We start from the raw sequence: 22,912 nt of genomic DNA, 5'->3' as shown, positions 1-22,912 counted from the left end.
TACCTCGATCATTTTATTACACCTTTCCAAAAAGTTCATTCCCGGATCATATGTAGCGGAGCTACCTCGCTCCTAAAGTCAGAGGAAGACTTTCAGACTCAGAGAGTCACTTAGTTCTATTGAACTAATGGGTTTAACAACTCAGAGAGTCGTAAAAGCTATTAAAGCTTAAGGAACCCTACTTCAAGGGATTCAGGGGTTTGTAGAACCAAGTGGCAACTAGCGCCCAAGAGGATTTACCTTAGAAAAGCTTCTATCTCTTACAGATCAATGCGCAAGCCTTTGGAAGGCACTTAACGCTTTTAAGATCAAAAGGGATTCTGAAATCTATTAAATTATTTAAAATCTAGAAACCTTACCCTAGCTAATTAAAATAAATATTTTGGCCGCCAGTTTAATCTGGCGGCGACCACATTTATTACCCATTATAAATGGGATTTAAGTAACTAACTATTTTAAATTTAGATAAAAGGGTATTTTACACATAAAGTAAATGTACTACAACAACGGTTCTCCAACCAATGTGTGCTCCATTACATCATAAGTGCGAAAATAGTCGTCACGAAATCGATCTGATACCAGGTTAGGAATATTGTGTCATGAACCAGTGGCCATTGCCTCGTGAAGAAGTATTAGCGATCGACTAATTCTTTGCCCAATAAAAGATTATGTCTAATGAAATAAATATATTAATTTTAATAGCGTTATTAGGTTTGATGCTATTAATATCATCAAATCATTTGATAACTTATATTTATCAAATACCATTTTCTATTTAAAGCATTATAGAAATAAAGACCATATTTAGAGATTTTAAAATATATAAGAACTTAAAATAAAGAAAATGTATATTAAGCACCGAATAATCCACAAAAACTTAATCACGTATCAAATGATGTTATTAGTTCAAAAAAGGAGTGAAGTTGAGCAGGCAACGGGACAAATTATTTATATACCAAGCTGCTATAGGAATAATGCAACAATAATTTTGTTTTAAAATAGAGGAATCCTATTTTAAATTTAAGTCCTTGATTGTTTACACAACTCGCAAAAAAATCGAGGGTCAGATAGCAATTGTGCTACACCTTGAAAGCCAACGTATCTTTGAACATTATAATCTTAATCATTATCAGAATATAATGAAAACAGCCTAATAATGTTTATGATAATGACGGGCTATTAATTAATGGCCTTCGTCGTTTTTTTACGGGGCACTACTGACTTGTACTGCTTCAGTTCAAGTCCACTTCGCACTGCCTCAGTGCGAGTGGTGCCTCACGTCACTTCACGTACACTAGTACGTGCAGAGGAAGACTCGCTTTTAAACAATTGTTTTAAAGAGGGTTAATTAAAATTGTATTTAATATAATTAAGTGCTTCTATCTATTCAATACTAACTTCATTATAAACTACTACAAAACAAGTAATAAAACCTTATCTCTCTCTCTCTTTGCGCGCGTCAAGCGCTGACTGGACCGCGGAGAAAGTAGATATAATGGTATTTATCTACCAATGGATAAGCTTTAAGAATATTACCATGTTAAGTAATATTCTCCAAATATTCTCAGCCTTTTAAATATATTTATCAACAACCTTTTAGTGTTAATTTCATGTAACGATACCCCCCGTTACTGCCATACTGATTGCTGCTTGGATTTTTTTTTTCAGCTGAAGGCAGACATGCCGCGGTCTCAATAACTGATACCCTCGTCAAATAATGCCTCTCGTGGTAGTCTTTCTTAAATATGTTAATCACGTCGTAGTAGTGCGATTTCAACGACAGCGACGAAACTTCAATAGTATCGAATTCAGTGCGTTACTGAATTTTAAAGCCCTCAAAGCTGTATGCCAAGCGCTTCCACAAACATTCTTCTTTGTTGAAAAGGTTTTATCCAGTGACCATAATGATGGCAACAATTCCACAAAAATAAATTGTAAGGCCCTTGATGCACGTACAAACCATCGTGTCTCGTCTGTTCTACATAAAGTAGAGCTAAATCACAAAGCAAACTAAACGATCAAAGAGACAGCTCGCGACAAAGGCTGGGACGCAATCTTCAACTTCTCAATTATGTGGTGACTAGGATCCACCACGAGCATCCGAAGAAGGATAGCCACCTCGCCGCTGTTTGCGAGCGGTGTGGGCAGTTTACGGCCATGCGTAATGACGCCAGTTGTTCAGTCGCAATCTGCGCCGTGAACAGGGATGTAACGGGCTAAGTTGCCCAATGTTACACAATCACCGTTAAATTCACGAAGTGTTTTTAAGGGGATGATTAATTACTTAAGTGAAATAATTGGACCCATCATCTTGGGTGTGACTTACTCTTGTGTATATGACGCACATAGGTGCATTCACATTGGAAGGGTGACGCTAGCCGTCATGCGAATTACGAGGTATTTAAAATAATACGCTCGCAATACATAAAAGTGCTATCTACAGAGATGGCATTTATGACTGGTTACAATTGGTTTTACATTTATACGATTAAACATAAATCAGTCTGAAAATTACATCCTAGTTCGTAAGTGCCCACGTCACTTAAACCAAGGTTTATAGTTCGTTGGGTGAGGTCGCTTAGGCCTCCGAGCAGGGCTTTCAAAAGTCAAATGTTGGACTTTCGCATCACGTACGAAGAAACCAATCGAAGACGGCCGCGTAATTCTTTCTTTGCCCCACGACCAAAACCGGAGCCGTATACGACCTCGAAACACCTTTCCAATCGTTGCCACAGACGTTGTATGGGTATCGTTATTTCAACAATTACAATTTTTGAATCGTATCGTTTTTTCTTGAGAATGAATATTTTTGCATCCTTGTAACGTGATTGAGCTCAAAAGTACAGCGCAATTGGTATTTAAGGCGTTCTGCTTTGTCCCTCCGAGCCTTCATATGAACTTTGTTCAAGCACTATTTCACCGCGGTAATAAAGTTCCATATTGCAAAACACCAATGCTAATATTGTGAGTGCCGAATTGCGGGCACAGCGTAATAATTTATGATTGGTTAATTACTGGAAGCCTAAAGACCCCATCTAGACCAATTATAAATTCCATGACTATGAGTTGTTCTCGAAATGCGAAGACACGGTCGTACTTAGTATGATTAAAAAAATTCGTAACGAGTACGAATTTTGTTTTTCTTTACTTGATACCAAATACTTACACACGCTCGAGCGATAAGAGGGTCTGCCCCTCACGCATATCATCCAGAAAGACATTCACCTGCGCGCACATGTCCATGGGATGTGTAATGATACACGATGCCAGATGCCGAGCCCTCTCACGTAGTCGCGCATCGCCATTCACCCTGTCGCATGGACAGGCATCTTTGTGCACTATTTTCTCCTCTTGCGGAGGCTCGAAGGCAAGACAAATGTCATCCTGAATGGCATTCGGGGTGGGGAACGCGTTCTCGTCCACGCCTACCTTACTAAGGATCCATTCCTTGGCTTTACCGGTGAGACGGGAAAAAAGGAATCTGACCTTCGACGGAGCCTCGATGCGACGACGATGTCAACTTCTCGGAACCATCGATTATGCAGCAATTAATCTTTACCTTATTCTAAGTAGAGTGAGGGTTTCATCTTCACAAAATCGCTTCGTGAAGATCGCGAGGGAATTAAACCTCGCCGATTGGATTTGGCGAGCTCGCGGTCCATAAAATCATGTATGGCGAGATGATGCGCTTCGAGGGTTGCTGATCTTATCAGCGACGCGACGAACGCCTCTCCTCATATTGCCGCGAGGCGACTGAGGGCATCCCATTCAACACCGGTTAGATGGGGGAAGATGGGTTGGCCTGCTCCAAAAGCAAATCTGTAGCGTCGAAATACGTCCATTGACCTATCTCAAATTCAGGCATGGGAAGGAATACAAAGTGCTACAATGTGTAACGGGGCTAGAATGTCCCATCACTAGCTTACACGAAACGCTTGAGGAAGCCTCCAGCACAGCCTGCTACATTGGGAGAGGCCTTTGCCATTGCCCTCCGTGAGGAATTTAGGATCACCAAGGCTTATACCAAGCCTTCGCTTGTCACGTCGCCCGGCCCTTTGTTCGTCCAAACCTATGGAGATCGATGCAATTGAGTTGTCGACCCTATAAGGGTGATGCTCGCACCGGGCGTCAAATGTTTTGCTTGCGTTTTCGAAATCCGAAGCATCGCGCGGTTGAATGCCGCGGCCAGCGACGATGTCGGCGTATGTAGGGGACGATCATCATGAGGGAGCTGCCCCGGCCGCACTTTTAAAAAACGGTCGGGACAGGTCGCCCTACTGGTTGGAACGGAGGTCTGGGTCTTCCGGTGGCAGCTTGACGTTACAGCCCCCTGTGCTGCGTGCACGGTTAAATTCCACCACTGCGACTAGTGATTACGTCTGATTTTTGTTAATTTATATATCGCCGGTGCCTGGCGACCTCGACGAGCGCTTTCAAACTCAGGAGCGACGTTCAATTTCTTTCGTGAAGCTTGTTTATCGATGCTTTCTCGCAGCATTAATGTCCGCGAGGGTCCTGGTCAAGTCATCGTCAAGTTGGCAGACGGGAAACCACATCGGGTAGCGCGGCGCGAAGCGTCGTTGCGGAATGCCTTGACGGTTTTTGCAGAAATGATGTTGTCTTGGTTATCGCGATGGGCTATGCATTCGATTGCATCCTGGGCATGCCACGGTGGCACAGTTAAAAGCCCCGGATCGACTTGTCAGCCAGACCTGTGGTCGTCGACGTCAGGAAGTGTTTACCCATCTCTTGGTATCCCCAAGCGACTGGCCCAACGTCACAGTCGTGAATCGTGAACCTACCACGCCTGCGATGCACATAGCGAGCGACGGTCGTCTCTGTACTGCTTATTCTGTTCTTCTGGACACAAGTAAAAGCCGTGCGCATAGCCTTTGAGGCCGCAAATATGGCAGCTGTAAGTAATGAAAATGTTTCAGTAGACGCATTAGCGTCTACTGTGGGGAATAAGTCACCTCCTACTCCCAATGGATGTGATAGGAATTTCTCAGCTGCTACTACCATTGCAGGTGACGGTGACAAGTCACCTCCTACACCAATTGCAGGTGACTGGTCCTAGTCACCATCATCGCCCGACTCAGTGGCTACTGTGAAGGCCGTGGGACCATCCGGGGCCGAGTCCGTTAAATCTTCGGGTTCTGATGTGACAACCAAAGAGAAGATGACAAGCTCGTTCGACTTGTCAGACCTCTTTCGTGGGGAGTCATCTGGTGATGACTCCATGGGCGACGACCACTCTGGTGATGTTAGTAAGCGTCACCAAGAAAGGAGTGCTTCTAAGGATCGCTCCGAGAGCCAGGTAAGCGTTAACTTTAGAACGTTTGTTGCTCGAGCGAGTCTTCCCCTTGAATAAGAGTCACGTTTAAACAAGGTAGGTATACGTGGATGGCGTAAGCCATTCACGTATAACGGTGTATGCTGTGAGAAAGCATGCACTGAATTGTTGATGGCAAATTCTACCATCGGCAAGAACTGGCTGCAAATCTTAAAAGAGTGGACATATCCGCGAAGTATCTCTTCGAGGATATGATTTGCTCGTTCTGTCTGATGATATGTTTCAATTGATCAGAAGTTGACATTTTTTTCAACGTGTTCCAAGTTATTAAAACACAGATTGCCAAAACTCCGCCGTGAACCTGTGGTTTCGAACTAAGACCAGTTCACGGGGTAACCCATAGCGTCGGAAATCGTGTCAAGAAATACACAAGCAGAGCCTTTAGCTGTAATCGATTCCGAAACTGCAGCAAGATGATACATCTTGCTGAAACGATCAGCAAACACATGCATATCATTTTCCTTGTGATCGTCGTCGGGATATCGGAAAACGAAGACCATAGATGCGGACTGTCAACACTCTGCCGGAACAATCAGAGGTTGTAACGGAGCACGGGGGCTCCATCCGTTGACAAACTTTGCAAGCACGTATGTACTTGCGGACGCACTCATACTGGCGTGGCCAGTCGAAATCGGGGCTTATCATGAGATAAGTTTTCTGACGTCCACTACGCCCACTTATTGGTGCATCGTGGCACTCATACATGATGCGTAAATGCAAATTATTATGGGTGGGGATGATGCGTCGCCAGCAATGGCTGTCATAAACAATATACCATTGCGGGTTGTGTATCGATCTGTTGAGGATCGATACAATTTCGACAATCCTTTCAGGTATTGTTGTGATGGATTTTTAAGGTAATCCAGCAACCCTTTAAGAGTATTATCTTCTTGATAAGCGCTTCTAACGTCGCGAAGTAATATTGACAACGAAACACTTATTGGTGCACACAGTGGGCTCATGCTCACTGTTTACAGTTGCTACAGTGGTATCCTCACTGTTGCTTTGCACAGCCGGCTCAAAATCGGGCTGACGCGGAGGGCATCAGCGACGACATTGAGTCGTCCGTTTTCACAGTTCACGGAAAAGTTGTACTTCGCGAAGAAAAGACAACCATCTTTATATTTTTTGCGAGAAGGAAAAACTGTTTACGGCCGTGCGTGAAGACGCATGGTCCGTATAAGCAGTATCTGGTCTAGACAGACCCTATACTTATCCGTTGCATATTTCATGGCAAGGGGGAGTTCCCTGTCATACACTGGGTAATTGCGTTGATCTGGTTGAAGCTGAAGCGATTGATAGCAGACGACACGCTAAGCGCCATTTTTGTCAAATTGCATCAACGCACAGCCGATTGCAAACACGCTGGCGTCGCAGACCAAATGAAATGGTCTGTCTTAATTTGCAATCATAAGAATAAGCGATTGCATCAAGCTTCGCTTGATACCATCAAAGGAACGCTGAAAATCAGCGTATCATGACCACTCAACATTTTTCTTCAGTAAAGAAGAAAGATGGACTGGTATTTCGGCGTAATTGCATAAGAACTTGTGCAGGTATGCCGCTTAGCCGAAGAACTTTCGAAGTCCCTTTACATCGACTGGCACAGGCTAGTCTGTAATTGCCTTAATCTGTTTTGGATCCGGGCGAACCTTTACCCACGATGCACCCAAGTGGTAGTTAGCTTGCAACGAATATTCACTTCTTGAGATTTGCATACAAGTTGTGCTTACGCATAAGTGTAAGAACCTTTTGGACGTGGGAACCATGAGCTTCAACAACCAACATTCCGTTCGTGGCTTTGCTATGAACATAGAAGTCATCAAAATAACTCGGTTAATAATCCCGCACCGATCTTAAAAGATTTGTTACACATCTGTTGAGGGTAGCAAGGGCATTACTAAGCCCCTGTGGCATAACTAGCTACTCCCATTGCATATGCTTACTGCTATGAAAGGGATATCCTGATCACGCATTAGATTCTAATTGAATTTATCCATCAGATTCATTAACGAAAGATAGTAATCCATAACATACCAGCATGATTACGTCTTTTCATGGTATCGGCGTTGAAGCAGGTACCGTTGCAGCGTTCAATTTATTGAATGCATGCACAATCCGCCATCATCCTGTTGCTCTACGCATACAGAAGGTCGAAGATATATGTGGGGAGGTTGACCCTGGCCCGCTGCTAAACGATCGGCAAATTCTTTGCCGATCGCTAATACTTGTTTACGAGACAATCGCCACACAGTACTTCGAGCCTGGAATTAGGTCGATTTCGTGTCAAGTGCCTTTATCGCTTAGGCAACTCGCATTATACAAATCAGGGAAAACATCATTGAATTCGGTCAAATCCTAATATAAAGGATTTGTCTTTAAAGACTTCTAGGATTGGGACATTTAACATTTAATTCGAGACTTCTCATCTAGGGCACCCCCCCCCTACTATGCTCCTGCATTTCCAGACCACTCAGTGGTCGATGCAGAGCTCATGCGTCTCGCACGCTGGTGCTTGGCATTGCCCCTCGGAAAGAAAGTCCTCTTGCTGGGCGTCTTTGCACAAACAGATACCCTGGCATAGCAACGAGCCATCATATGGCTGCGCTTGCCGCATTTAAAAGAGACAACGCCTGCTTTACTCACCTCTATGGAAGTGGCATCTGACCTCTCGGCCGACGGCTTATACCAAGCGGTTGCCGAGGTATCATTGAAGGATTGCTCATCAACTAAGGCAATTTGGATTGCCTCTTCCATCGTCGACGGCACCTATCTGAAAAGGGCCTGTCGCGATGGGCCATGCTGTATTCCGTTCACAAACGTGGGCACCTTAATGTTCTCCGGAATCGGACTGTAGGTAATGGATGCCGACAGCGAGCGAATCTCCTGGACATACTCTGCAGAGATCGCTTTGCCTGTCGCGCTCTAAAAAAGCTCGCCCAAAGCAACACTTCGTTGTTCGACGGATGGTACATGGCGCATATCTGTGTCTTAAAAGATCGTTTATGAAGAGATGCTTTCACGTCCGCCATAAGCGCCGACTAAGCCCACTCCTAGGCCTTACCGCGTAGGTGCGACATGGCGTACGACGCCATCCGGCTATCGTCCCCGATGAGCTGTGCCACAACGCGTTGCTCCACGGCTAACAGCCAGTGGGCAATCGTGTGCGCTGCATTTCCAACGAACTTGGCAAGTTCATCCGATTTGGCCTCGGCTGATGTGGCCGGGCGGAGAGCATCTCAACAGTCCTGTTGGTAGCCTCGCTCCGAGCTTGCTCACGCCTCATCTCATCCTGAGTCTGAGTGATGGACTCCGCCGCAGCATGGCTCTAAGCCTCGGACGCGGCTCTCCGATTTCCGAGCAGGCATGCCTCAAACTGCTCCAACTGAGCAAAATGTTGCTCGGGAGGACTGCCCAATAACCTGACCAGGGTTTGTTCACCTAGTCCCTGCGCCAGGTGCTCAGCCAATTCCCGGTAATGATCGGATAGAGGGGGGGGGAATTAACCGAATCGATATTAAGGCTCATCCTCACGTACACGCTCAATGATGCGGGTCGTAAGAAGGATTTCAAGTGCTATCACGTACCAGCAGGTGCGTCGATTGTGGCCACGCTCTACTTAAGCAGACACCTTAGCTACCGAGGAAGCGGTTTGACCGTATTCTCTCACGTGCAGTGAGGTAGTTAGAGCCTTTTAAAGAATGAATATATATAACTTTAAGGCGCGTTTTGCCCTCCATAGTCGTAGTAGTAGTAAGTCACGATTGAAGGTATGTGAAAATGCTCTCGAAAGCGCGGTTAATGATTCCGGCAGCAAGTTTTGCGGTAAATTGCAAAGTGATGTGTTTACATAAAAGAATATAACTTTATAAGATTAACTTAGTTTCACTATGAATCTTTCTTATTGATCGAAGAAATTGTTATAAGGAAATAACCTTAACGCATCTCAAGCCTTAACAATCACTGAAGGATGGTGACAAATAGATTTCGAGATGGCTTAAATTTGACATTTCGGACATTGAACGTGTTATCGAGCCTAGGCTTCGTTTTATGTCACTAACAGAATTGTGATAGAAATTTTTACTTTCCGACATTTTTGTTTCAACAGAACTCAACTAGAGAAAAGATGGTCAGGTTGTTCTGTGCTATCGCAGATGTCCCCGGCTCCACTTTTCCGTCGACATCGACGCAGAGACAACGATAGGACACTTTAAGAAAGTGAAAAAAAAAGAAAACCCAGCGATGATCGCATGTGATACCAACAACCTTCAGGTTGTCCTGGAAAAAAATACAATGGCCGCAGTGCGTGGCTGACGGAACCTGACGGGTAGAGCGGTGGGCTGGATATAAGTGGCGTTAAGAAGTTAGTCCGTGCTGGTGTGCCACTCAAAATGGCTGGCTTATCAGAGGAAGAATTGCGGGTTCAAGTCACGAAAGAACTTTTTGAGGACGATAAGTTCCCTACTAACGTGCTCGTGATGGTTCCTAGTCACCACATCATTGAGAAGTTGAAGAGTGCGTCTTATCCTTTGTCGCAAATTGTATTTTTAAGTTATATTTGGATTTTCTTTAGTGTATTAACCTCTATTTTGTAGAGATTCAAATTTGACGAAGTTCTCTTGTTGGAACCCCGCACCCCTCATTACACTATGGGGAATTTCGGCTACAGGGCCTCCTCCCACCCAACTATCACACACCTTCGGTGCGGGTTGGCAGGGCGGTTATCCATTGGATGGTTGCTCGTCTGCTTTTTAGCCTATCTCCGGCGATGTGTCATCGTACCGCCCTCCGCGGGTATCGATCCACGTAACTCCCGGTCCCAGTTCCAGTGCTTAACCTCTCGGCCACTGAGGTCGGTCATCTCTATTTTGTAGAGCAGACGAATTATGATGGATTGAACACGCTCTATGGGTTTACAACTCATTCTTTGCGGACTTAATATCGTTGTATGGCTTCAACGTTAGCGATTGTGTTATCACCAACTTTGGCGAGTAGCCAGGAAGGTCCCGATCGAATGGACACAACGGTCTCGCATGTGGATGCGTCAAGGAAGTCTGCAAATAGAGTCTGGCTCTCAAGAACGAGAAGTCTACCTACATCCTTGGAGGATGTAGGTAGACTTCTCGTGGCCTCTGGACATAAACTTCAAAACAAATAAAGAATTTAAACTGTGAAAGCGTATATGTTCAAGTTCGATTCTCCAACGAAGGATGAGGAGCACCGAGCAGCTGCGATTGGCAATTTAGGATTGGTAGCGTAGGCCAGGTTGAGCCTGGGAAAAGTAGCTCTAAATCTCACTCTATCTTTTACGTTATACTTCCTGTTGCTATAGGATGCCTTATTGACTTTCAACAGGTTTTAAGCTGGATTGGCATGGTGGATGACGTCGAAATAAAGTCATCGCCGACACCCACAAAGGAAAAAAACGACATAATATCTGATGACGGTGATAACGAGCGCTGCAACTCATGTGTGGGCTTGCAGGACGCCTGGAGCGACTCAAAAAGTCGCAATGAAGCTGCAAAAGGCGCTCAAGGACGATCGAAATGATCACAGGATAAAAAAAACCACCACGCTTGGTGGCAGACAACTTGTTTCACGTCACAACTTGGTAAAAGAGCGTGGATGATGATAGACGCGGTTGAAGGATCTCCGAGGGCACCCGCTACGCCAATGGATCCACAATCGGCGGTGCTAACTCCATACTTCGCGGCTCAGCAGCCAGGATACGGCATGCTCTTGTCGGATTTGCAGCGTCTCTACGCAGAAGCGCAGGGCGTACCCATGCCTCCACAGCCACCGTTATCTCCTGAAGTTCAATAGGGCACCTACCTGGACAGAAGAACTACCCAGGGGTCTAGTACCCAGATACTCGACAGAAAAAGCTAGCCATTCGGGATTTCGACGGAAAAAAAGCTTTACGTAGTACTTGGATCTGGCTTTCGGAGTGGGGTAGACGTTTTTTGGAGAGGCAAGTTGCTCTCTCTCAGTCAGCGTGCAGATTTGCATCGTCGGAGGATGGAAAGTGCACCTGCTTGGTCACGGTCTGACTGGAACTGCAGAGAGATGCTATAACAAACACGTCGACTCATGGTGGTCACAAATGCCTACGTTACAGCATGTCATGATAAGAATGCTGAAGCCATTTAAGACCACGATTACGCCAACACAAGCGATGAAGGTATTCACGGCAGCGAATGACCCTAAGAGGACCTGGCCGGAGCATTTTATGTGCTTGGTGGTGATCTCGGAGGCTTCTATTGGCAATCTCGGAGGCTTGTATTGGCAATCTCGGAAGCTTGTGGCGGCGGGGAGGATTACTTGGTCCTCAATAACGTTGTCCAGTATGCGTCTGTGGACCTACGCATAGTCTTGATGGCCAAAGTGGATGGAGCGAGACTTGACTACCTACAGCAAGCTGAGGAGTTGGTGCAGCTCGCACAATATTAGGAGCTGGAAGCAAGGACAAAGAATTCGAGAAAAGAGGTAGTAGGAGTTGTAAGTGATCGGCGAAGAAAAAGAGACTCGCTTTTGCCACAAATGCAGACATACGGGCTGCGTGCCCGGATGCAAGAGGACATAGGATAAATGACTTGTCTGTTGCGCTTAATGAAAGTGTTAGTAACACTGGAGAAGTGTGGATTTTCGACAGTGGGTTCAGCAGACACTAAGTTGGCAATGAAGATTAATTGGAGAACGTGAGAATGTGCGCGGACGTGTGTGTGCAGCTAAACGGAGAGCCTTTGCTTATCACGAAAGATGGAACGCTCACGTTGCATGTGACGGCACGCGGAGTAGAAAAAACGATCGAGATTACGGATGTGTACTTTGCGAAGGATGTAAAACATAACTTGATCTCGTATGGCGTTTTTGACATAAGGTATACAAACTCGATGAAAAGAGGGCCAGCGTGTAATTGCGCGGGAAGACGGCGGTGCTATTGCTTTTAATGTATATCTGCAGAGAAACATATTGATTGTACACGCTAGCATCCTAAGAGACTTAAATGCCGGCTAGAGTGATTATGGCCGCGCATGAGGGCGAGGTGAATGGGACACACAAGAGTCTGGAGATGTGCAAAAAGGCACTTTGGTTGACTTTCACAAGCGCCTTGGACACTGCAGCGTCGTAGTTCAAAAGAGCCTTGCACGAGACCCGAGACCACAGGAGAGTGAACTGTCTAACTTGCGTGGAAGGAAAGCAGTCTAAAAATAAACAATCTTGCAAGGACACTGGATTTCACTCACCCATTTATAGAATCGGAGTAGTGACCTTTTCTGGACCCGAAAGGCCCGATAACTCCAAAATATAGACTTAAGAATTGCTTAATGATTAATTTCGTGGATCATTAATCCAGTTACTGTAGGGTTTTCTTAGCGAAGATTAAGAACGCCGCAACAAAAAAAGCTGAGCATTTTCAGTGTCCTTTGAGCAAAAGTTTAAATGCAAGATTCACGGACAGCGGTGGAGAATATGAGTATGTTCATCTCTTTTGTAAACGTACTGGAGTTGCCATACGACGCAGTGAGGCTCGGAATCATGCGAGTAATGGGAAGGCGGAAAGGATGCATAGGACGGTCATGAATATGACTAGATGTAAAATATTTCCTACGGGCTGCCGATTTTTCTGGGATGATGCTGTCCAGTACGCTCTGTACATACTGATCAGGTCACCCACAAACTCGAATTGCGGACGAGCATCACCTCTGAAGCTGCTCACGAAGCAGACGCCACAGTTGGGCGAAATTGTAATGGGGCACACATTAATTGAAGAACCGTTGTTGTGTACAATTACTTTATGGGTAAAATACTCTTTTATCCTATTCTGAAATAGTTACTTACTTATATTTCATTTATAATGGGTAACAAATGTGGTCGCCGCCAGATATAAATCTGGCGGCCGAAATTTTTATTTAAATTAGCTAGAGTAAGGTTTTAAATTAGAAAATAAATAAAGTTCAGTTCTTCTTTTGATCTTAAAGCGTTAAGTGCCTTCCTAAGGCTTGCGCATTGATCTGTAAGAGATAGAAGCCTTTCTAAAGTATATCCTCTTGGGCGCTAGTTGCCACTTGGTTCTACGATCCCCAGAATCCCTTGAACTAGGATTCCTTAAGCTTTAATAGCTTGTACGACTCTTTAAGTTGTTAAACCATTAGTTTGATAGAATTAAGCGACTCTCTGAGTCTGAAATTCTTCCTCTGACTTTAAGAGCGAGGTAGCTCCGCTACATCATATATGGAGTTAAATTGGCCTTCCTATATCCGCACTTGTAATGCTGAAAAAAACTTTTAAAAAAGGTGTGATGAAAACGAAAGTAGACTTGAAAGAGAAAATGCTCCTATAATTTTAATTTCTAGCGTCATGAGAAAAAAACCATTGGATTTGCTTTGTGACGCAAAATTACCGAATGACATTAAATTTAGTGGTAGTCTTCAAAACCCTGATATTTGAACCTTAACATTTAACTGAAAAGTTGAAGTAAACGATAAACTTGTCACGAGTAGTGCGCGTAGTGTTTACAGTCGAAACAATAGCGGCCATTCCATGAAGGACTTGAAGGCGCGCAGTCTGAACAGCAAACTCGGCCGCATCGAAGGCAATGACCCTTGCCAGAGAAAAAGAAAGGAAAAGGCTGCAAGCAGACCATGCAATTAGTAACATCGGTATCCGGGATCCACGACGGCGTCACGCGCAAATGCCGCAAGAGCTAAGGAGACAACAGCATCAGTAAATACACAAATCAAGCAAACACCAATTGACTTTACTTACTTCAATAGCCTTAAAATTCGATACCACGCGCATACCATCCACGTCGGGTATATTCAGGTCCGCTCCGTGCTTTACTAGAAGTATGGCTTCGTCCATCATATCTGCAACGAAATCACATCCGTTTAGTACACAACATATTCGTTCGCTTTAGTAAATACTGACCTCTCCCCATGCAATAGTGAAGTGGCGAGCGCTTGAGAAAATCAACTTTCTGCGGGTCCGCCTTGTGTCTTAAAAGCGTCTCCATGATAAAACATGATGCCGATTCACTGCGCTTAATCATCGAACAGAGGTGCAACGGAGTTTGTTTCAAGAAATTTACTGCATTTGAATCCGCTCCAAAGCAAAGAAGCAACTCAAGCACGCGCGATGCAAACTTCACCTCCAACTGAGTGGCCAAGTGCAACGCCGTATTCCCATCACGATCACTAAAGCTCAAGTCAAGTCGAGGAAGCACCTCTGGGCGAAAAAATAGGCTTACCATTTCAAAATTACCACTTCGAATCGCAAGGTGTAGTGGCGAGAACCCCCGCTGCGTCTCAGCTTGCTGCAACATTCCAAGCGCGCCACTTCTTTCATCAACCAAAATCGCGCAAACGAACTCGACATTGCCTCGTTCGACAGCCTGGTGCAATAGAGTGTTTCCGTATCGATCGGTTCTAAGGTTTGGCGTATTCAATGGAAGATAGTAACTTGGTCCATGGCCATGATAAGAAAATCCGAGCTGTCCACCGACATTCGACGCAGTTCTGGTCGTAATTATGGACATCCCTCCACTGGCATCTAAATCAAGATCTTGACTAGCAAGATGCGACAACGCAGCTTCAGCGGCTTCAGCTCTTCGACGGAATCGCTCAACCTCATGTAATGCCTTTTGTAACATCGCATTTTCATCATCTCTACGTTCATCCAAGTCGCGCATACGTCTACGAAATCGCAAGGCATCCAGTGGTGAGTGCTCAAGATCGTCCGAGTACGCACTTGTTCCTACCGAAGCGGTAGCGGTGGAAAATACATCCTCTTCCCCCACTGTTTCAATCGTAAGCTCACTTTCTCGACCACTATAACCCACTCGGTCTTCAAATTTATCATCATGCCGCAAAGTTCTGGAAGCTACTCTTGTCGCTACGGAAGATGCGAATCTTGATCGCAACCACCTTCGAAACAAACGTTGAATTATCACCGCACTTTGAAGACGACGACATTTTATCGACTGCACCCAAGAGCGCATGAAAACTTGCACCACTTGAGCTGCGTTATTGCGTTGAGCAATGCGTCGTTTTTTTTCGAAAATGGCCTTCCATCGCATTTGTATACGCCTACACAACTCCAACCACCGAACAAACCTACAGCGCTGTTGTCTACACCGCCACAAGCTTTGAAGTTTCAGTGCCGATTCTCGAACAACACATTCTCTTCGCTTTTCAAGCTGGTCAAAGGCTTGCTGACGCATGAATACTCGAGTTTCCCCAAGCTCAACTTGGTCAACTTTAAGCGCATTGATAAGATCTGCAGCCTTACTCTTTGTATCAAGCTTTGCCTCAAAGCTAGACTTTGTCGCCACCAGCCGATGATACTGCCTTATAAAATTAGAATGATTCATACGAACGGGGAATGATTGGCGCATGATCTCCACCGCTTTCAAAACACCGCCGTAACGCAATTGGCTCGATACCTTGGCTCGATCAAACTGACCGCTTGCACCCTCATCATTTGGCTTGATGCAACGAATATAGTGTCTTTGTGTCTGCTGTACAACTTCCAGCAGACTTGCAAGTTGCTGCTTAAACTGAGAGCCGATACCGACAGCAGCGAGTGCAGAAGATCGCCGCCTTAGCTTTGGCGGCCCTAGCTGCGACTCTACTGACTCACTCGTTCTAAAGAAAATAAACAGCTCGCGTAAATGCGAGTCTCTTGTTTGACCGAGAACATCATATAGCTCTGCATTGGACTGATCCTTGTTCTTTTCACAAAAGCCTTCTGTCTGATAGCGCACATGGCCCGCATAGTGGTGCACCTGAAACGCAAAGTCGGCTTGCTCCGTTCGAGTGGCACTAAAACTACAGTGATCTTGGAGGCGTTGATAGAGTTTTCGCGCAAATCCAGCATCGCTTCCTTTCGGAACTACACACTCTTCGTCTAGAAGAGAGAAAATGCCACCAAAGCGCTGTTCAATTAACTCCAAACACATTGAATTGTCTTCGTATTCTACAGCATTCCACTTGATTCCCTCTTCAATATGCGCTTGCTGCTCCGTCAACAAAATATCCTGAAGAAATTGATACTGCAGCTTTTCGTTTGCGTAATTAATACAAAATTGTTCAAATTGATTGATGTCAAACTCTTCAAACCCAAAAATATCTAGAACAGCAATGCACGGTGGTGTACTCTTATTGTTTGTTCGGGTTGACGAAGCAATCGGCTGCTGAATCATAGATGACATCGAATTGACTTTCGAGACGAGAAAAAGGAATATCGAAGCATATAGCGTGCGAGCCATGGCATCTCGGGCATCCACACACTGTGTGTGACTCAGGTTAGCATGATAAATCTCGCCACCCACACTTATTTTCCGCGTTGTGAAAGCTAATATCAATTTGTCTTGATCCACAGATAAAAGCTGTAAGACTATATCAAAATGCTTCTGCACTGAAAGAGAAGATGGTGAGATCGAAGCCAAGTGACACGGCGCCGATGCAGCCCCGTGCTCTTGTTCCTTCTCGTCTTCACTCGAGGCTACAAAGCCCACATTTCCAAGATGTAGTAGCGCACTTAAAACTTTCCAGATCGCGTCTTGCTCAACATCGGCAAAGCCTAAAACTTGCATGGACTGCAACACCAGATGGAATTGCTTGTCGTCACGAACGCCATCATTTCTCTGATACTTCTGTCCTCCGTTCAAATAGTGAAAGTCATGGGCTGTCAGGTCTAGTAGCTGTACCTTATTCTTCAAATCATCACTTGCGCCTGCTAAGAGCTCATAAAAGACGTGAAAATTACGCTCTCCGAGATTCTGATGCACCACACGCACTTTTTCCAATAGATACGTTTCCACAGAAGTCCCTGCAATTCCTAATGATGCCTTTTCATCTAAAGTCTCGAAAAACATGCGCACATATTTACCAAAACGGCTACTATTATTATTCCGCAATGTCTTCGCGTTGCCAAATGACTCCAAGATTGGATTGGCACTTAAAAGCTCTCTACCAGTGACGCGATTCTTCGTACTGCCGCTATTTACTGCATTCGAGTATCGGCTGCTTTCTGCTAAGTATTTCATAATAAATTTCGTGGTTTCGGTCTTGCCTGATCCACTTTCGCCACTCACGAGAATCGTCTGATTCTTCTTGCTCTCACCAGGCTCATGCAGAGTCCGCCACAACGATCGATAGGCTCTTTCGGCAATCGAAAAGACATGAGGTCGGAGTGCAGTCCACTTTGTAATATGCTCCTCAAATTTTCGTAGATTATACAGATCCGCAATGTCTTTAAATGGGTTCACTGCGATAAGAACAGCCCCAGATCTGCAATAGACTTGGTCGACGCTATAGCGTTGCGCCAAATAATCCACAAACGCAGGTTCATGCAAATGCGTCAGCGTTTCCAGATTTTCTACTTCTGCGAGCGTTTCAGCGGTCGCCAACTCGTTGACCATGCGAACATCTTGAGCCTCGTCCACTTCAACAGTAATGTCGCGATTCTCGAGCTGCACAAGAACTTTCGAAGCGTCCCTTTCAAGACGACGTATCACGCAACCACGTGACCATTTGTACTCATCCCTTGCATTGTGCAAGCGTACATAAACCTGCATTGCGCCTGCAACAGCAAAATACGTAGAGGTGCGCTGCCTTCTTCACGGTCCTTCGACTTCCATCTCCGACATCACAACGCTGTTGTGATTGGCTGGACACATTTTGAAAGGTTTTGATTGGCGATTTTATCTGAATCAGAAAAAAATCGATGGAATCAGATGATATCAAGGTGAGATATCGGTATGTCGCTTGTGTACCTGCCTGAGGATGCTTGGTCCCTTCGCTACGGTGCGCACTAGTGAGTAATTAGCTTGTAACGTCATAACGTTGACGTGATGTTACAGGTCCAGATTACTTCACAGTGGCCATCATTAAGCATTTAGTCAAAGAGAAGAAGTACGCCCAGTACGAATTACAAATCCAGAATGGACGGCGCAATTGGAAGGTGCTTCGTCGCTTTAGTGAGTTTGATGGATTACATGCAAGGTATGGAGCATTGATTGGAGCCGAATTTATTTCTAACTTGTTAATTCGACAGTGTGTGCTATAAAGCAGGCAATCGACTTCCTAAACTGCCGCCAAAAACGTACTGTTGTCGAGATTTAAACCCAGACTTTTTATCCAGACGTAGGGAGTTGTTACGATGTTTTCTGGATCGATTGCTGCAGATTCCAGGTATCGTTGACGATGACCACGTGCGCGAGTTTCTGGGGCTTAAGTTATCTGCAGAGCTATATGTATAAAAAGAAACGTATTAGTAATGTCACAAAGTGTAAAAGCCTGACGCTGACGCTGTCTTCAATACCATAAATGACTAAGTAGCATTCTTGACACAAAGGCTGAATAAAAATGCTAACAACTTGCTTTCACGCTAGAAACAAATGCCTACGACTCGCTATGGCGTCATACTCGTCACACACGTAAAGTCCACACAAGTTGTGAATGTTTCAGATAATTGATTCGGTTTCAACAATATTTAGATCGTCAAATTCATTTATGAAGCTCGAGTATCAATTCTGGTACAATGAGCTTGTCGTCGTATTCTTGATCAATTTTTGCACCATGATGCCCATTTGCTTTTGTCAGTATTAAAAATAATGCCCAGTAAAATCGAACACCCTCCGCAAGTCGATAATAGGAATTAACAAATCATCACCGTCGCAACCACATATAGTGCTTGCACCATGGACGACATCGAGGACATGGTCGGCGACGAGGTGGGGCGCGCGGATGTGCGCTTCTTGCGCTTAGCTATGGTAGCACCTAAGCCAACCTTTATAGAAAGATCAAGTACGAGCAATCGCACGGTAAGCAACATGTCGTCATGCGGCGACTTGGAAACAAGTGTACCCGGCACGCAGCTCATCTGGATGAAGACGTACGGCTGCTCGCACAACGTCAGTGACTCAGAGTACATGCAAGGGGTACTAGCCAGTTACGGCTATCGCTTCACGGAAGATCCAGATACAGCGCAGCTCTGGTTACTGAACAGCTGCACAGTCAAGGACCCATCTCAGGCCGCCTTCATGCATCTTGTCGTCAAGGGCCGCAAGCAAAAAAAAGCCGTCGTCGTCGCTGGTTGTGTGCCCCAGGCAGATCGCTATATAAAGGGCCTTGAGGATGTTAGCATTGTAGGCATCCAACAGGTAGACCGCGTTGTGGAAGTCGTAGAGGAGACGCTAAAGGGCCACACAGTGCGTCTATTGGCCAAGAACCGCCTCCCAGAGCTTGATTTACCTAAGATTCGAAAGAATCCTATGGTGGAAATCATCCCATTGAGCACGGGTTGTCTTGGCGCGTGCACTTACTGCAAGACGCGTCACGCTCGAGGTAAATTGGGAAGCTATACGCCAGAAGCGATCGTTGCTAGAGCAGACGCGGTCATAAATGAAGGGGTAACGGAAATTTGGCTGTCAAGTGAAGATACAGGAGCGTATGGCATCGATATCGGAACCGATCTCCCGACGCTCCTGCACAAATTGCTGCAAGTTGTGCCGGACGGGGTAATGCTTCGTTTGGGCATGACAAACCCACCGTATATCCTTAACCATCTCAATTCAATCGCTCAAGTGCTGAATCACGATCGAGTATACTCATTCCTCCACGTGCCCGTCCAATCTGGCAGTGATGAAGTGTTGCTGGCGATGAAACGCGAGTACACAACAGCCGAGTTTCGTCGCGTTGCGGACGAATTGCTCGCCAAAGTGCCGGATCTTACGCTTGCGACAGACATTATCTGTGGCTTTCCAACCGAAACAGAAGCACAGTTTGATGAGACAATGGAGCTTGTAGAGAAGTACCGCTTTCACATTATGAACATTTCTCAGTTTTATCCTCGTCCGGGGACACCAGCTGCCAAAATGAAACGTGTTCCGACGCAAGTTGTCAAGGATCGCAGTCGCAGACTGACAAAGCTGTTTGAGACGTTTGACCCTTATAGTCATATGGTGGGCCGTACATTCAAAGTATGGGTGAACACGGAGGTCTCGGATGACAAAAAATATACGGTTGCACACACTAAAAATTATACTAAAGTGCTCTTTTCTCGCGATGACTCCCTAATTGGGTGCACGGCAGAAGTGCACGTTCTCACTGCCGCACGATTTCACGTTATTGGAAAAGTACTCTCACGGACTCATTCTGTTAACGATGCGGCTGCTGCCATTCGCAAGCAGATTTGTACTGAAGCTAGCTATTTATCGGCTGTAGTACGTTCTGGATTGATGACAAAGACAAATTTGAGCAACAACCACGTTCACACTTCCAAAGGAGAATATGATGACTTAGTCAATGAAAGCTGTGGTAATGATGGTAGATCGTGCTGCTCGATTAATGGCAACGGTAAGAACAGTGACGTTGATTGCGGCTCGGTCTCTCAAACGATGGTGATGGTTGCCGATGAGTCTTCGCAAAAAGAACCCATCGAGTCAGTATCGACAGTCATCACTAGACTTGCAGACAAATGGAATTGTTATATACGTGAGGATAAGGTAACACTTTTGGCACTTGCCACTTTAGCGGGTTCAATATCCGTTGTCACAGCTCGCCTGCTCACGCACAAATGACTCGGCTATATTTTGTTTTAAGGCAAGGCCTTTATGGCAGTCGAACTGAAAGATTGGCTCTTTAAGCAATGCGAGTTCGTTACGCGACAGGTTAGACAACTCCAATATAAAACCAAGTAACCAGTAGAAAATATAGCCCCATATTCTGGTCGGTAAAAAATTGCGAAAGACGATGACCAATTGATAAAAAAGGTTTTCTTCCATCGAAGATTTAAAGGACAGATGACCGTTCTGGTAACGTGCAAACGGAGGGCAAGCTGCATTGCTTGGTTTGTGAATTTAAGCATTCGTGGACCCTTTATGGTCAGTGTGCCCAAGTGGTCTAAGAGGGTAGACTCAAGCTCCACTAAGTTGGCACTCGTGGGCACAGATCCCACCGCTGACACTCACGGCCAGTGGTGCTCGCCGTTATTGCCAAATGCGGTCCCAAACCGCATGAAAGCGGCGATTCCGATTGATGCATTGAACGCTGGTTTCGGGCGCAGTGAAGTAATGTAGAAACGTAGGAAGAGCTGCATTGGTTGATTTGTAAGTTGTGGCCTTCGTGGACCGTTTATGGTCAGTGTGCCCGAGTTCAAGAAATCTGTATTATTTTGTTAATACGATATTTACTTCTCTATGCCTGTCAAAATGAGTCGTTATGACTCCAAATGGCTAAAGCGGAGGAAAACAAAACCTACTCGCTAAGGAAGACCTTGATAGGCCTGATAAAACTAATGGTACGAAAACCAACGGTTTTCTCCCAAGCCTGTGTTAGCTCCATTCTTACGAATGATGACTGGACCGAGCGGATTGATTTGCATTGCAAAACAATGGCCACGCATATTTTTCTTATACGCACCAACAATGGAAACACCTGGTCCAAGGACGACGTTAGGCAGAGGAAGTACCCGTCGCGCTATGGCCAAATAGCCCACCCCATCTCCGTCGAAAAGATTTTGACGAAGTTGGGGCAGATGAATGCTCCACCCAGACTTGGGGACGGCATAACGGCAGTATCGAACTATCTGTTCAACATGGTTGAAGCCGCTGGACACATCAATGCCGGAGATTGGCTTGGTCAACATACTCTAGCCAGATTTCTGGGAGATGGCGGCTGGCTTCATCGAGACCCAGCAACTCATGTGCCATTTGGATAGCATGCGCAACGCAAGAGTTATCCATTGGCTGCCATGGCGAGCAGGGAGCGACAATCCTGGGCCACAAATGCTTGATACGTCGTATTACGATCTGGATGTTGGGTCAGGAACCGATCCACGATGTCGAGAGAGGCTTGGCTGCCATCATCAATGAGCTGCGGGCGGGGGACCCAAGACGTCTCAGCAGTGTCCGACCAGCGAACATGGTACTTATACGAGTCGGCAGATCCCCGGTGGTCGTCGATAGCATCAAATTCGAAGACTTCGGCGATGGCTGAGATTCGACGCGCTCGCTTGAGAGGCTGGGCTGGGACAAGAGGTGCAGCAATTCTCGTCCAAAGATGATAACGCTGAGTAGACGCATTAACGTCCGCTGGCATCGCGGGCGTTACCTGCGGCGTCTGCAATCCCACGGCTGGAAGGGAGGGCTGCACAAATGGAGTACTAGACGCAACTTCGTCCGTACCAGCGGTCGCGCTACCCTCACAAGCGGTCCCGTGTCGAAGATTCGCAACCGCGACGCCTTGATCGAGAGTCAGGCTTGGGCCGCCCGTCACCCTTTCAGGCCCTGGCGACGAGTCTCTAGTCTTATCCGACTCCAATCCAGACGTCTTGGTGTCGGAATTTTGGGATGGAGACCCCTTCGAGGCGGTCGCGATCGGGAGGTTCTTAGCGGCTGCGTGGTCCATCTTGGCGGTCGATGGTTTTGGGAATTGGACTTGAGCTGGGCAGGAAAATTGAGAAGTGAGGACTGAAATCTGAGGGCCAAGTAACCTGTCAGAGCTGATATCCTGCAAACGGAGATAATCCGGGAAACTATGTATAAAATTCTCG

The 22,912-nt window shown here is 45.8% G+C and overlaps 4 protein-coding genes across 4 annotated transcripts; 3 read left to right on the top strand and 1 right to left on the bottom strand.

Moving 5' to 3' along the window:
• Positions 1–13,699: 13,699 nt before the first annotated feature.
• On the bottom strand, positions 13,700–17,933 carry CCR75_004736 (uncharacterized protein; the record flags this gene model as incomplete). Its single annotated transcript, XM_067962822.1, has 3 exons — positions 13,700–14,060; positions 14,123–14,223; positions 14,285–17,933. 3 exons carry the CDS (start codon positions 17,931–17,933, stop codon positions 13,848–13,850), a joined length of 3,963 nt encoding a protein of 1,320 aa, XP_067823109.1. The 3' UTR covers positions 13,700–13,847.
• A 183-nt stretch (positions 17,934–18,116) lies between these two features.
• CCR75_004737 (uncharacterized protein) lies at positions 18,117–18,965 on the top strand (the record flags this gene model as incomplete). The annotated part of the gene is made up of 3 exons (XM_067962823.1): positions 18,117–18,162; positions 18,219–18,360; positions 18,413–18,965. The coding sequence occupies 3 exons, from the start codon at positions 18,117–18,119 to the stop codon at positions 18,615–18,617; spliced, it is 393 nt and encodes a 130-aa protein (XP_067823108.1). The 3' UTR covers positions 18,618–18,965.
• A 93-nt stretch (positions 18,966–19,058) lies between these two features.
• CCR75_004738 (uncharacterized protein) lies at positions 19,059–20,939 on the top strand (the record flags this gene model as incomplete). Its single annotated transcript, XM_067962824.1, has 1 exon — positions 19,059–20,939. The coding sequence occupies one exon, from the start codon at positions 19,059–19,061 to the stop codon at positions 20,937–20,939; it is 1,881 nt and encodes a 626-aa protein (XP_067823115.1).
• Positions 20,940–21,655: 716 nt separating this feature from the next.
• Positions 21,656–22,078, top strand: CCR75_004739 (uncharacterized protein; the record flags this gene model as incomplete). The annotated part of the gene is made up of 1 exon (XM_067962825.1): positions 21,656–22,078. One exon carries the CDS (start codon positions 21,656–21,658, stop codon positions 22,076–22,078), a length of 423 nt encoding a protein of 140 aa, XP_067823114.1.
• Between the last annotated feature and the right edge of the window lie 834 nt (positions 22,079–22,912).

This window comes from Bremia lactucae, linkage group LG1, assembly GCF_004359215.1.
Source record: "Bremia lactucae strain SF5 linkage group LG1, whole genome shotgun sequence".
Classification (NCBI taxonomy): Eukaryota; Oomycota; class Peronosporomycetes; order Peronosporales; family Peronosporaceae; genus Bremia; species Bremia lactucae.
This window is presented reverse-complemented; position numbering and strand designations above follow the sequence as displayed.